General features: G+C 47.7%; 1 protein-coding gene across 1 annotated transcript in view; it reads right to left on the bottom strand.

Moving 5' to 3' along the window:
• Positions 1-5184, bottom strand: part of BMP3 (bone morphogenetic protein 3) — a 97229-nt gene extending 92045 nt beyond the window's left edge. The window contains exon 1 of the mRNA XM_073637006.1: positions 4730-5184. Within this exon, the coding sequence (XP_073493107.1) occupies positions 4730-4982 (253 nt within the window). The 5' untranslated portion in view covers positions 4983-5184. The remainder of the gene's footprint in view (positions 1-4729) is intronic.
• Positions 5185-14364: the final 9180 nt, after the last annotated feature.

Below are 14364 nucleotides of genomic sequence, written 5' to 3'. Positions count from 1 at the left end.
GTTTCATGAAATACTTGGGCATTATTCATCCACGGAAATAAAGAAGCGTGTCTTAAGAGTATGAACATTATTTATTCATTACTCATCGCAAGGTTTTCTTATTTTTGGTCAGCTTAATTTGATCTGTCTCTCCACTTTTGAGTTTCTACCGAAGACAGAGAAAATTTACTGTCCGATAAAATGATTTCTATTGCTAACACTTAGACTGAAATAGCTTGTGTACCATTTTAATAGTAGCACTTTTCCAAAAGAAATCTTCTGTGAAAGGCTAATAGTGGGTGCAGTCCTTACAGCAGGGTTCCCCAACTGTGGTCCTCAAGAGCCACCAACAGGCCATGATTTCAGGATTTACTTAGTATTGCACAGGTGATAATTGCATCCCCTGGACAGGCAACAATTCCATCACCTGGCAAGGAAATCCTGAAAACATGACCTGCTGGTGGCTCTTGAGGACCACAGTTGGGAACACTGCCTTACAGATTAGACAATGTATCACAAAGCTAAAGGTTTCAAGATTCTGAAGACATCAGATGAAAAAAAGACAAAAACATGATGTAAAGAAAGGTGCAGCACGTGAAAAATAGCCAAATGACTAGAGATCAATTAAGGCCTCATTCACACTTCAGTTTTCTTGCACGAGAAAAATGAACTTAGTTTTATAAGTGAGTTTGCTCAGAGGTTCATCAGTTTTTCTCTGATAGAGAAAAAACTGTTTATCCAGCTCCTCAAATCTATCAATTTGTTAAAAACGGACAGTACACGGACGGCATCTGAGAGGTGTCTAATTTTTTCAAAGACCTATAAACTTGCCTTGCCGATTTTGATCAAACACTCAGATTAATATCGGACATGTCTCTGTCAATTTTCATGGACCATTCGGTCCGAGGAAAAATTTTGGACATCTGAACAGCCCCATAAACTGTGATAGGTAAGAGTGCGATCCGTGAAAAAACACGTCTGAATGAGGTCTAACAAATCAATGTGACTTTTTTTAGTAACCAATTCCCCAAACATTTGTCAGTAGTAGATTTTATGCATATTGGTTCCTTAGAACCTGGAGTTTATCAAGTCCTAATTTGGAGGATCACAATTCCTTAGATAATTTCCTCAAGAGTACAAGTAGAAGAAATAAAGCAAAAAGCTCTGGACAACCCAACAATGAAGATTTGCGGCAAAATAGTATTCTCTGTGTATTAAGAAAAGATTTACAGAAAACACTTTTCAACTACTAAATGGGCATAAGTACATAAAATAGACAAATGACATAGTATGCCATTTGTGCAGCGACGGAGCACAACTCTCCCTTCCTTCCTTTAGTCTACAAAACGTAATACCCAAAGAGCATAAACTTAATTTCTTCAAGTCTTGATTACGCATCGATTTTTCGAGCCAAAATCCAAAGTTAATGACCGCACAGGCTGAGGTGTATATGTTATAATTAATTTACATTGCATGGACTGGATATCGTGCCTGCTGGTCTAACACTTTTCTCACTGCCAAAACATCTGACGGAGATTGCAAGTATCCCAGATGTCTGGCTTCTAATTAAGAAAGGCATCTTTAGAAAGTCCTAAGAACATCCAAGTCGATGTGGAGATAATCCACCGTTAAAATCCAAATTACATGGAGGCAATAAAGCGCAATTAACAAAGTGAATTATTCTGCACTGGATCAATGGGAGGATGGGGAGCCAAAGTATGTCCCAGTGGTGTTTTTACCCAGGTGTTGCCCTTTCCAGCGCTCTGCTGTTTACTCTGGCAGAGAATGGATTAATGTAATTAACTCCACACTCTCTTCTCTGCCAAAGGTGTGATCAAAACACAACACAGCATCGCTTCATCACAATCTGCACTTTTACGCAGACGCTGCAGATTTTTCCGCTGTGAAAAGATAAATGGATGTCTGAAACGTGAGCGAACTTTTTATATAAGCTTGGGGTTTCTGCTGCTGTCTGGAGAGGGCACTTAGAGCACCTCTGGGTATGCACCTGCTCAGCAGCACTTTACAAGCCCCACATTGCTGACTTCAGATTTGTTCAACATGCCTCCTGGTCTTGTTCCCCATAAGTGTTCCCTGCTGCGTAAACAGAGACCAAAAGAAAAAACGTAACTACAAAGTGCTCACGCACATTAACCTCTTCCTCCCTGGACGCAGCGTACACGTCACCTCCTTCCATATGAAAAGCCGGCCTTGAGATGGAATAGCGCGGAATGAATAGCAATGCATTGACATTGTGCCAAATATGCTGTCAAGATGCTTCATCTCCAGTTATCATAAGAAACACATGCTGGCAAGCATTCCACTTATTCTGTGAATGTCAGCAGAGGAAGGCAAATAAACACTACTGTGACAGTGCAACAACATACACTACTATGGCAGGTTTAGAGATATGTAACCCGGTGCCCACATGTCCACACACTGGCGGACACAGAAAGAAGCGGGCCACTGTGGAAGAACATTAGAAGGGCTCTTTGTAGCCCAATAGATTATCATAAAGAAAAATTCTTCCTGCTTTTGAGCTGAAAGTGCCCCCCTTACCTCTTGGACCCCTAATTGCACCAATGATACAGTATGTCCACCCGGTGTCCAACCCCTAGGAACCTACAGAGCACTTAACTCCTGGTGGCTTGAGAATAGCACCCTGGGTGCACCAGCTTCTGCAGAAATTACACTCTTGATCCATTTTTCTATTTATTGTGTTTAGTCACTGCTGAATGACATGAAGTAAAATCCTTGAATTTTCACTGACCTCTATGAAGATCATGGTCGACTAATTCTGAAAAGCTGTCTCCTGCCATCACAGATTTAACATGATAGGCATCCCTGATATAATGCGTTCATGAAAAATCACATGTTAAAATAAGATAAAAATATATATTATTAACTATTATCATGAGCTTACTCAGTATTATTAAATATTATCATGTGTTTACTAAATATTATTATCAGTTTACTACATGAGACCTAATGTGTTTCATCCTGCTTTTATGGACTGGAATTGTCCTCTAGAGCAGTCAGGGGAGAGATAATGACTCTTCTTCATTGTCAGCAGGATGTTTGATGACAGCTAATGTCTCCTTCATTGATAATTACTTATATTTCTGTGTTTATATGTCACCCACATACTCAGCGGTGCTGTACAGAGATTGAACAACTTCAGTTCCTGTTTCCAATGGGGCTGACAATCTAATTTCCCTATAGCTGACACACACATACAATTTGGGGCACATTGGTAAGTATTTCCATTTCTAATGGATGAGAAACCACTAAGCAAACCTGGCACATCTCAGCAGAGGTCTGCAACTAAGGGCTGGTTCAGACCAGTAAAAATCGGACAGCACGCTGACCAACGTAAATCTATAGGCTGGTGAGATCGACCGAGTGTCCATGTGAAAAAGAATCGCAGCATGCACTATTCTCTTCCGTATTTCGGATGAGACTCACCTATACAAATCTATGGGTGCGGAAAAAAAAAATCGGATCCTGCGTGGATCATACATATAGCATTATTATTAACCTAGGAAACTGTTTGATCATGTACGTTATAGAATTATAAAATGTTGATGTACAAATATGGATGGCACACAGATGTAAAACCTGTATATACGGATGGCACTCAGATGTAAACCATGTATATATGGATGGCACACGGATGTAAAACCTGTATATACGGATGTAAAACATGTATATATGGATGGCACACGGATTTAAAACCTTTATATACGGCGTGCACACGGATGTAAAACATGTATATAAGGATGGCACATGGATGTAAAACCTGTATATACAAATGGCACATGGAAAACAATACGGATGAAAATTGTCACAAAGTTTTTCGGTTGAAAATCAGTCGATATATCATACGCTCGTCTGACCCTGACCTAGAGGTGTAATTCTGTCCCATACATAAGTTAGAATATGACATAGCTGTGATCAGCTCCATCACACTACGGTATCGTCACTAAATACCACTGAACAGACATTTCCCACTATCAATGATTCCCAATATATGTAACCATGGAAGAAGTTTTCCACCCCAGGAGATCCCCCACATCATGAGGTCTCCATAGTCTTGCTCAGCACTATGGGATAGATTGATTCTGACCGATACATGACAGAAGCAAAGGAATCCCCCCGTCTGTCCTAGAGGGGCTCTTATTCTTTACTATGGTACCTGGTGACTGCCCTGGTTGCCCCATGCCCAGCAGCCTGAGATCAGCCTGGCATCCCTGCTCATAACAGTGACAGCTGCCTTCTGGGGAAGCAAGGATCCTGGCTGTGAGGACCACTGTCATATAAGTTCCTAGATGGGACAATTAACCTGACATTACATATCTGACGATAAGAATCTACGATCACAGTACAATCCATCATCATCGATGTGATCCAGTACCCTTCCATCGTCAGTAATCAGTGACCAACAATCACCCGATTCCTGTACAGAGATCAGACATAGAGCGATTCTAGTATTCCAGCTTTACACACGGCAGCAGCCGGTCAGCTGGGGTGTGTGGGGGTGCAGCCGGTCAGCTGGGGTGTGTGGGGGTGCAGCCGGTCAGCTGGGGTGTGTGGGGGTGCAGCCGGTCAGCTGGGGTGTGTGGGGGTGCAGCTGGTCAGTTGGGGGTGCAGCTGGTCAGTTGGGGCTGCAGCCGGTCAGCTGGGGGTGCAGCCGGTCAGCTGGGGGTGCAGCATGCACGGGGCATCAGGTGGCACACAGCAGACTACTCACCGCGCAGGGCTCGGAAGCTCCTCACCGTATTCCCGTTGTGGAGGGGCAGCTGGTGCCTGGCAGCCTCGGTGCCCCACACGCCATCGCCTCGGTACCTATCATAGAGCCTGAGCATGTGCTCGGAGACCGTGTCCCCCACTGGCAGCACGGCTTCTTCGTGCCTCTGCTGTGCCCCGCTGTCAGCGCTCTTCATGTCAGCCAGACACAGGCAGCCCAGCCACAGCAAGAGCCAGAGAGGACGCTCCGCGGCCATGTCACAAGGCAGGTGCTTATTATATCACTACAGCAAATGACTTTATTGTTTTACAATCCACAGAAATCGTATGGAGCGGCAGACGTGAGAGGAGTGGTCGCAGCGACGATGTCGGCGATGCGCACACGGTGCTGGCGGTGACGAGGCTCCCGTCCTCCACAGTTGGGACTGCTGAGAGGAGCTGCGCGGCCGGAGTTTTGTGTGTGAGCTCAGGGCTGATCCTAGCACACAGCCAATGGCGGGACTCCTGCTCTGACCAACCTGCGCTGTGTGCGAGCCAGCAGTGTGTACTCCGCTCCTGTCACTGCAGGCGCCTCGTGCCCTCAGCTCCACCTCACGTGTCCTGTCTGCCAGATGCAGAGGAGGCGAGTGTGTCATGTGTCAGCTGTGAGGGCATGGACGGGGAGGCATATGTGCACTGTGTGTGACAGTGTGATCTGGAGACAAGCTCCTCACCAGAACGTGCTGACATAGGGGTGACTGCCATTCATGGCAGACACAGAAGGGACCCCTGTGCAGGAACACTATATGGGCCCCTGTGCAGGAACACTATATGTGCCCCTGTGCAAGAACACTATATGGGCCCCTGTGCAAGAAGACTATATGGGCCCCTGTGCAAGAACACTATATGTGCCCCTGTGCAAGAACACTATATGTGCCCCTGTGCAAGAACACTATATGTGCCCCTGTGCAAGAACACTATATGGGTCCCTGTGCAAGAACACTATATGGGTCCCTGTGCAGGAACACTATATGGGCCCCTGTGCAGGAACACTATATGGGCCCCTGTGCAAGAACACTATATGTGCCCCTGTGCAGGAACACTATATGGGCCCCTGTGCAAGAACACTATATGGGCCCCTGTGCAAGAACACTATATGGGCCCCTGTGCAAGAACACTATATGGGCCCCTGTGCAAGAAGACTATATGGGCCCCTGTGCAAGAACACTATATGTGCCCCTGTGCAAGAACACTATATGGGTCCCTGTGCAGGAACACTATATGGGCCCCTGTGCAGGAACACTATATGGGCCCCTGTGCAAGAACACTATATGTGCCCCTGTGCAGGAACACTATATGGGCCCCTGTGCAAGAACACTATATGGGCCCCTGTGCAAGAACACTATATGGGCCCCTGTGCAAGAACACTATATGGGCCCCTGTGCAAGAAGACTATATGGGCCCCTGTGCAAGAACACTATATGTGCCCCTGTGCAAGAACACTATATGTGCCCCTGTGCAAGAACACTATATGGGTCCCTGTGCAGGAACACTATATGGGCCCCTGTGCAAGAAGACTATATGGGACCCTGTGCAAGAACACTATATGTGCCCCTGTGCAAGAACACTATATGTGCCCCTGTGCAAGAACACTATATGTGCCCCTGTGCAAGAACACTATATGGGTCCCTGTGCAGGAACACTATATGGGCCCCTGTGCAAGAACACTATATGGGTCCCTGTGCAGGAACACTATATGGGCCCCTGTGCAAGAACACTATATGTGCCCCTGTGCAAGAACACTATATGGGCCCCTGTGCAAGAACACTATATGGGTCCCTGTGCAAGAACACTATATGTGCCACTGTGCAAGAACACTATATGGGTCCCTGTGCAAGAAGACTATATGGCCCCCTGTGCAAGAAGACTATATGGCCCCCTGTGCAAGAAGACTATATGGGCCCCTGTGCAAGAACACTATATGTGCCCCTGTGCAAGAACACTATATGTGCCCCTGTGCAAGAACACTATATGTGCCCCTGTGCAAGAACACTATATGGGTCCCTGTGCAGGAACACTATATGGGCCCCTGTGCAGGAACACTATATGGGCCCCTGTGCAAGAACACTATATGTGCCCCTGTGCAGGAACACTATATGGGCCCCTGTGCAAGAACACTATATGGGCCCCTGTGCAAGAACACTATATGGGCCCCTGTGCAAGAACACTATATGGGCCCCTGTGCAAGAACACTATATGGGCCCCTGTGCAAGAACACTATATGTGCCCCTGTGCAAGAACACTATATGTGCCCCTGTGCAAGAACACTATATGGGTCCCTGTGCAGGAACACTATATGGGCCCCTGTGCAAGAAGACTATATGGGCCCCTGTGCAAGAACACTATATGTGCCCCTGTGCAAGAACACTATATGTGCCCCTGTGCAAGAACACTATATGTGCCCCTGTGCAAGAACACTATATGGGTCCCTGTGCAGGAACACTATATGGGCCCCTGTGCAAGAACACTATATGGGTCCCTGTGCAGGAACACTATATGGGCCCCTGTGCAAGAACACTATATGTGCCCCTGTGCAAGAACACTATATGGGCCCCTGTGCAAGAACACTATATGGGTCCCTGTGCAAGAACACTATATGTGCCACTGTGCAAGAACACTATATGGGTCCCTGTGCAAGAAGACTATATGGCCCCCTGTGCAAGAAGACTATATGGCCCCCTGTGCAGGAACACTATATGGGTCCCTGTGCAAGAACACTATATGGGCCACTGTGCAGGAACACTATATGGGCCCCTGTGCAAGAACACTATATGGGCCCCTGTGCAGGAACAATATATGGGCCCCTGTGCAGGAACACTATATGGGCCCCTGTGCAAGAACACTATATGTGCCCCTGTGCAAGAAGACTATATGGGTCCCTGTGCAGGAACACTATATGGGCCCCTGTGCAGGAACACTATATGGGCCCCTGTGCTGGAACACTATATGGGCCCCTGTGCAGGAACACTATATGGGCCCCTGTGCAAGAAGACTATATGTGCCCCTGTGCAAGAACACTATATGGGTCCCTGTGCAAGAACACTATATGGGCCTCTGTGCAGGAACACTATATGTGCCCCTGTGCAAGAACACTATATGGGCCCCTGTGCAAGAAGACTATATGGGCCCCTGTGCAAGAACACTATATGTGCCCCTGTGCAAGAACACTATATGTGCCCCTGTGCAAGAACACTATATGGGTCCCTGTGCAGGAACACTATATGGGCCCCTGTGCAAGAACACTATATGGGTCCCTGTGCAGGAACACTATATGTGCCCCTGTGCAAGAACACTATATGGGTCCCTGTGCAAGAAGACTATATGGCCCCCTGTGCAAGAACACTATATGGGCCCCTGTGCAGGAACACTATATGGGTCCCTGTGCAAAAACACTATATGGGCCCCTGTGCAGGAACAATATATGGGCCCCTGTGCAAGAACACTATATGGGCCCCTGTGCAAGAACACTATATGGGCCCCTGTGCAAGAACACTATATGGGTCCCTGTGCAAGAACACTATATGTGCCACTGTGCAAGAACACTATATGGGTCCCTGTGCAAGAAGACTATATGGCCCCCTGTGCAAGAACACTATATGGGCCCCTGTGCAGGAACACTATATGGGTCCCTGTGCAAAAACACTATATGGGCCCCTGTGCAGGAACAATATATGGGCCCCTGTGCAGGAACACTATATGGGTCCCTGTGCAAGAACACTATATGGGCCACTGTGCAGGAACACTATATGGGCCCCTGTGCAAGAACACTATATGGGCCCCTGTGCAGGAACAATATATGGGCCCCTGTGCAGGAACACTATATGGGCCCCTGTGCAAGAACACTATATGTGCCCCTGTGCAAGAAGACTATATGGGCCCCTGTGCAGGAACACTATATGGGCCCCTGTGCAGGAACACTATATGTGCCCCTGTGCAAGAACACTATATGGGTCCCTGTGCAAGAACACTATATGGGTCCCTGTGCAGGAACACTATATGGGCCCCTGTGCAGGAACACTATATGGGCCCCTGTGCAAGAACACTATATGTGCCCCTGTGCAGGAACACTATATGGGCCCCTGTGCAAGAACACTATATGGGCCCCTGTGCAAGAACACTATATGGGCCCCTGTGCAAGAACACTATATGGGCCCCTGTGCAAGAAGACTATATGGGCCCCTGTGCAAGAACACTATATGTGCCCCTGTGCAAGAACACTATATGGGTCCCTGTGCAGGAACACTATATGGGCCCCTGTGCAGGAACACTATATGGGCCCCTGTGCAAGAACACTATATGTGCCCCTGTGCAGGAACACTATATGGGCCCCTGTGCAAGAACACTATATGGGCCCCTGTGCAAGAACACTATATGGGCCCCTGTGCAAGAACACTATATGGGCCCCTGTGCAAGAAGACTATATGGGCCCCTGTGCAAGAACACTATATGTGCCCCTGTGCAAGAACACTATATGTGCCCCTGTGCAAGAACACTATATGGGTCCCTGTGCAGGAACACTATATGGGCCCCTGTGCAAGAAGACTATATGGGCCCCTGTGCAAGAACACTATATGTGCCCCTGTGCAAGAACACTATATGTGCCCCTGTGCAAGAACACTATATGTGCCCCTGTGCAAGAACACTATATGGGTCCCTGTGCAGGAACACTATATGGGCCCCTGTGCAAGAACACTATATGGGTCCCTGTGCAGGAACACTATATGGGCCCCTGTGCAAGAACACTATATGTGCCCCTGTGCAAGAACACTATATGGGCCCCTGTGCAAGAACACTATATGGGTCCCTGTGCAAGAACACTATATGTGCCACTGTGCAAGAACACTATATGGGTCCCTGTGCAAGAAGACTATATGGCCCCCTGTGCAAGAAGACTATATGGCCCCCTGTGCAAGAAGACTATATGGGCCCCTGTGCAAGAACACTATATGTGCCCCTGTGCAAGAACACTATATGTGCCCCTGTGCAAGAACACTATATGTGCCCCTGTGCAAGAACACTATATGGGTCCCTGTGCAGGAACACTATATGGGCCCCTGTGCAGGAACACTATATGGGCCCCTGTGCAAGAACACTATATGTGCCCCTGTGCAGGAACACTATATGGGCCCCTGTGCAAGAACACTATATGGGCCCCTGTGCAAGAACACTATATGGGCCCCTGTGCAAGAACACTATATGGGCCCCTGTGCAAGAAGACTATATGGGCCCCTGTGCAAGAACACTATATGTGCCCCTGTGCAAGAACACTATATGTGCCCCTGTGCAAGAACACTATATGGGTCCCTGTGCAGGAACACTATATGGGCCCCTGTGCAAGAAGACTATATGGGCCCCTGTGCAAGAACACTATATGTGCCCCTGTGCAAGAACACTATATGTGCCCCTGTGCAAGAACACTATATGTGCCCCTGTGCAAGAACACTATATGGGTCCCTGTGCAGGAACACTATATGGGCCCCTGTGCAAGAACACTATATGGGTCCCTGTGCAGGAACACTATATGGGCCCCTGTGCAAGAACACTATATGTGCCCCTGTGCAAGAACACTATATGGGCCCCTGTGCAAGAACACTATATGGGTCCCTGTGCAAGAACACTATATGTGCCACTGTGCAAGAACACTATATGGGTCCCTGTGCAAGAAGACTATATGGCCCCCTGTGCAAGAAGACTATATGGCCCCCTGTGCAGGAACACTATATGGGTCCCTGTGCAAGAACACTATATGGGCCACTGTGCAGGAACACTATATGGGCCCCTGTGCAAGAACACTATATGGGCCCCTGTGCAGGAACAATATATGGGCCCCTGTGCAGGAACACTATATGGGCCCCTGTGCAAGAACACTATATGTGCCCCTGTGCAAGAAGACTATATGGGCCCCTGTGCAGGAACACTATATGGGCCCCTGTGCAGGAACACTATATGGGCCCCTGTGCTGGAACACTATATGGGCCCCTGTGCAGGAACACTATATGGGCCCCTGTGCAAGAAGACTATATGTGCCCCTGTGCAAGAACACTATATGGGTCCCTGTGCAAGAACACTATATGGGCCTCTGTGCAGGAACACTATATGTGCCCCTGTGCAAGAACACTATATGGGCCCCTGTGCAAGAAGACTATATGGGCCCCTGTGCAAGAACACTATATGTGCCCCTGTGCAAGAACACTATATGTGCCCCTGTGCAAGAACACTATATGGGTCCCTGTGCAGGAACACTATATGGGCCCCTGTGCAAGAACACTATATGGGTCCCTGTGCAGGAACACTATATGTGCCCCTGTGCAAGAACACTATATGGGTCCCTGTGCAAGAAGACTATATGGCCCCCTGTGCAAGAACACTATATGGGCCCCTGTGCAGGAACACTATATGGGTCCCTGTGCAAAAACACTATATGGGCCCCTGTGCAGGAACAATATATGGGCCCCTGTGCAAGAACACTATATGGGCCCCTGTGCAAGAACACTATATGGGCCCCTGTGCAAGAACACTATATGGGTCCCTGTGCAAGAACACTATATGTGCCACTGTGCAAGAACACTATATGGGTCCCTGTGCAAGAAGACTATATGGCCCCCTGTGCAAGAACACTATATGGGCCCCTGTGCAGGAACACTATATGGGTCCCTGTGCAAAAACACTATATGGGCCCCTGTGCAGGAACAATATATGGGCCCCTGTGCAGGAACACTATATGGGTCCCTGTGCAAGAACACTATATGGGCCACTGTGCAGGAACACTATATGGGCCCCTGTGCAAGAACACTATATGGGCCCCTGTGCAGGAACAATATATGGGCCCCTGTGCAGGAACACTATATGGGCCCCTGTGCAAGAACACTATATGTGCCCCTGTGCAAGAAGACTATATGGGCCCCTGTGCAGGAACACTATATGGGCCCCTGTGCAGGAACACTATATGGGCCCCTGTGCTGGAACACTATATGGGCCCCTGTGCAGGAACACTATATGGGCCCCTGTGCAACACCAAACACTATATATGCCCCTGTGCAAGAACACTATATGGGTCCCTGTGCAAGAACACTATATGGGCCCCTGTGCAAGAACACTATATGGGTCCCTGTGCAAGAACACTATATGGGCCCCTGTGCAGGAACAATATATGGGCCCCTGTGCAAGAACACTATATGGGTCCCTGTGCAAGAACACTATATGTGCCCCTGTGCAAGAACACTATATGGGTCCCTGTGCAAGAACACTATATGTGCCCCTGTGCAAGAACACTAAATGGGCCCCTGTGCAAGAACACTATATGGGCCCCTGTGCAGGAACAATGTATGGGCCCCTGTGCAGGAACACTATATGGGCCCCTGTGCAAGAACACTATATGTGCCCCTGTGCAAGAAGACTATATGGGCCCCTGTGCAGGAACACTATATGGGCCCCTGTGCAGGAACACTATATGGGCCCCTGTGCTGGAACACTATATGGGCCCCTGTGCAGGAACACTATATGGGCCCCTTTGCAAGAACACTATATGGCCCCCTGTGCAAGAACACTATATATGCCCCTGTGCAAGAACATTATATGGGTGCCTGTGCAAAAACACTATATGGGCCCCTGTGCAAGAACACTATATGGGCCCCTGTGCAGGAACACTATATGGGCCCCTGTGCAAGAACACCGTATGGGCCCCTGTGCAAGAACACTATATGGGCCCCTGTGCAGGAACACTATATGGGCCCCTGTGCAGGAACAATATATGGGCCCCTGTGCAAGAACACTATATGGGCCTCTGTGCAGGAACACTATATGGGCCCCTGTGCAAGAACACTATATGGGCCTCTGTGCAGGAACACTATATGGGCCCCTGTGCAAGAACACTATATGGGCCCCTGTGCAGGAACACTTTATGGGCCCCTGTGCAAGAACACTATATGGGCCCCTGTGCAAGAACACTATATGGGCCCCTGTGCAGGAACAATATATGGGCCCCTGTGCAGCACTATGCTGAGAACATGATTCAGTATGATGACATCATTTCATCATGTCACCCAGGCCCAGACCACTGCCAGAAAAGTTGGAAGAGGAAACAGAGGCTGCAGTGGATTGGAAGTCAGATGGTAGGGCACTATACTGTATGGGGGTCTGTGGGGAACATCATACTATATGAGGGGCTATGGTGACATACTGTATGGGTAGATGTTGGGGCCATCATACAATGTATGATGGCTGTAGGGGGCATAATGCTATAGAGGGGGCTATGGTGAACATCATACTATATGGGGGACTGTGGTGGACATTATATTGTGTATGAGGGCTGTGGTGACCATTATACTGTGTGTGGGAAGGTGGAAATGTGAGGTGGAGGCGCAGTTTGGAGAGGTCAGCGTCATGAGTAGTGTTGAGCGAATTTGTTCGGCATTTCAAATTCGGGTTCGTGTTCGGGGTTCCTGCTTGTTTGCGCCAAAAAATCGGCCCCGCCCATGAACATCGCTGATTTGCCACGCAGATGTTATCAGCTCAACACTAGTTATGAGAGCATAGTGTGAAGAGGCGGCACAATATGCTTATGGAGAGGGGACAACATTAAATAAGGGCACAATATAGAGAGGGGTTAGCATGGGGGGGACTGTGTGGAAATATAGACAGCATGAGGGGTAACTTTGTAGACAGCCATAGTATAGGCCATGGTTCATACGGGAAGATGGTATGGCAATTATACTACATTAGGGCAGAGAGTGTCAAGGTTATAATTAATAAGGAGGGACAGTGTGGAAGCTTTGTACCACAAGAGTGACAGTGTGTGGTCATATTTTGTAAAGGCAGCACAATAAGGAGTATTTTTTTCAGAGGTGCATCATAGGGCTTATTTAGGTCACAGCATTGGAGGTATCTTTATGCAAAGGGCATTGCAATAATATAATAATATCTTATTTTTAATAACAGTGTGTAGGGAAGTGCTGAAGAAGGTCGGAGAAGAGGGAAGTCTACAGAAATGAGCTGTGGCTGTGAAAGTCATCATGGCATCTGGGCCAGATAGATATGAAAGGGATGCAAACAACTCCAGTCAAAGAACATTTCACCTGTAAGGTACTTGCATGTAAATGTTTATTTGTGATTCAGACTGCGTCTTATCAGTGATGTAGTTCCTGTATGGTCCGCAATCCCAATATATCTGTACCATTGTTATGGACATACTACTGGGAGTTGTAGGTTTATGCGATACAAATATATTTGGGGTTTACCTGACTTTGCAATTTATATCTGTACTAAGCTTTGTTCTTGTAGGCAACTACTGATGGTGGTTCTGGTTCTGTATTTATATATTGATGATGGTTCCGGTGTCGTGTTCATGTACTGACAATAGTTCTGGTGATGAATACATCACTTCACCAGAATTATCATTAATACATTTATACATCATCAAATCCACTATCAGTACATGAATACAGCACTAGAACCACCATCAGTCCAAGAAAACATCACTACCAGAACCACCAAAAGTACACAAATACAGCATCGGAACAACTATCAGTACATTACTACATCACCAGAATCACCATCAGTACATAAATTCATCATAAGAACAACCATCATTCCATGCATACA

This window comes from Phyllobates terribilis, unplaced genomic scaffold (genome assembly GCF_046119375.1).
Source record: "Phyllobates terribilis strain yellow unplaced genomic scaffold, ASM4611937v1 Scaffold_1__5_contigs__length_1240528914, whole genome shotgun sequence".
Classification (NCBI taxonomy): Eukaryota; Metazoa; Chordata; class Amphibia; order Anura; family Dendrobatidae; genus Phyllobates; species Phyllobates terribilis.
The sequence above is the reverse complement of the archived record's forward strand: the minus strand, read 5'-3'. Positions and strand labels throughout refer to the sequence as shown.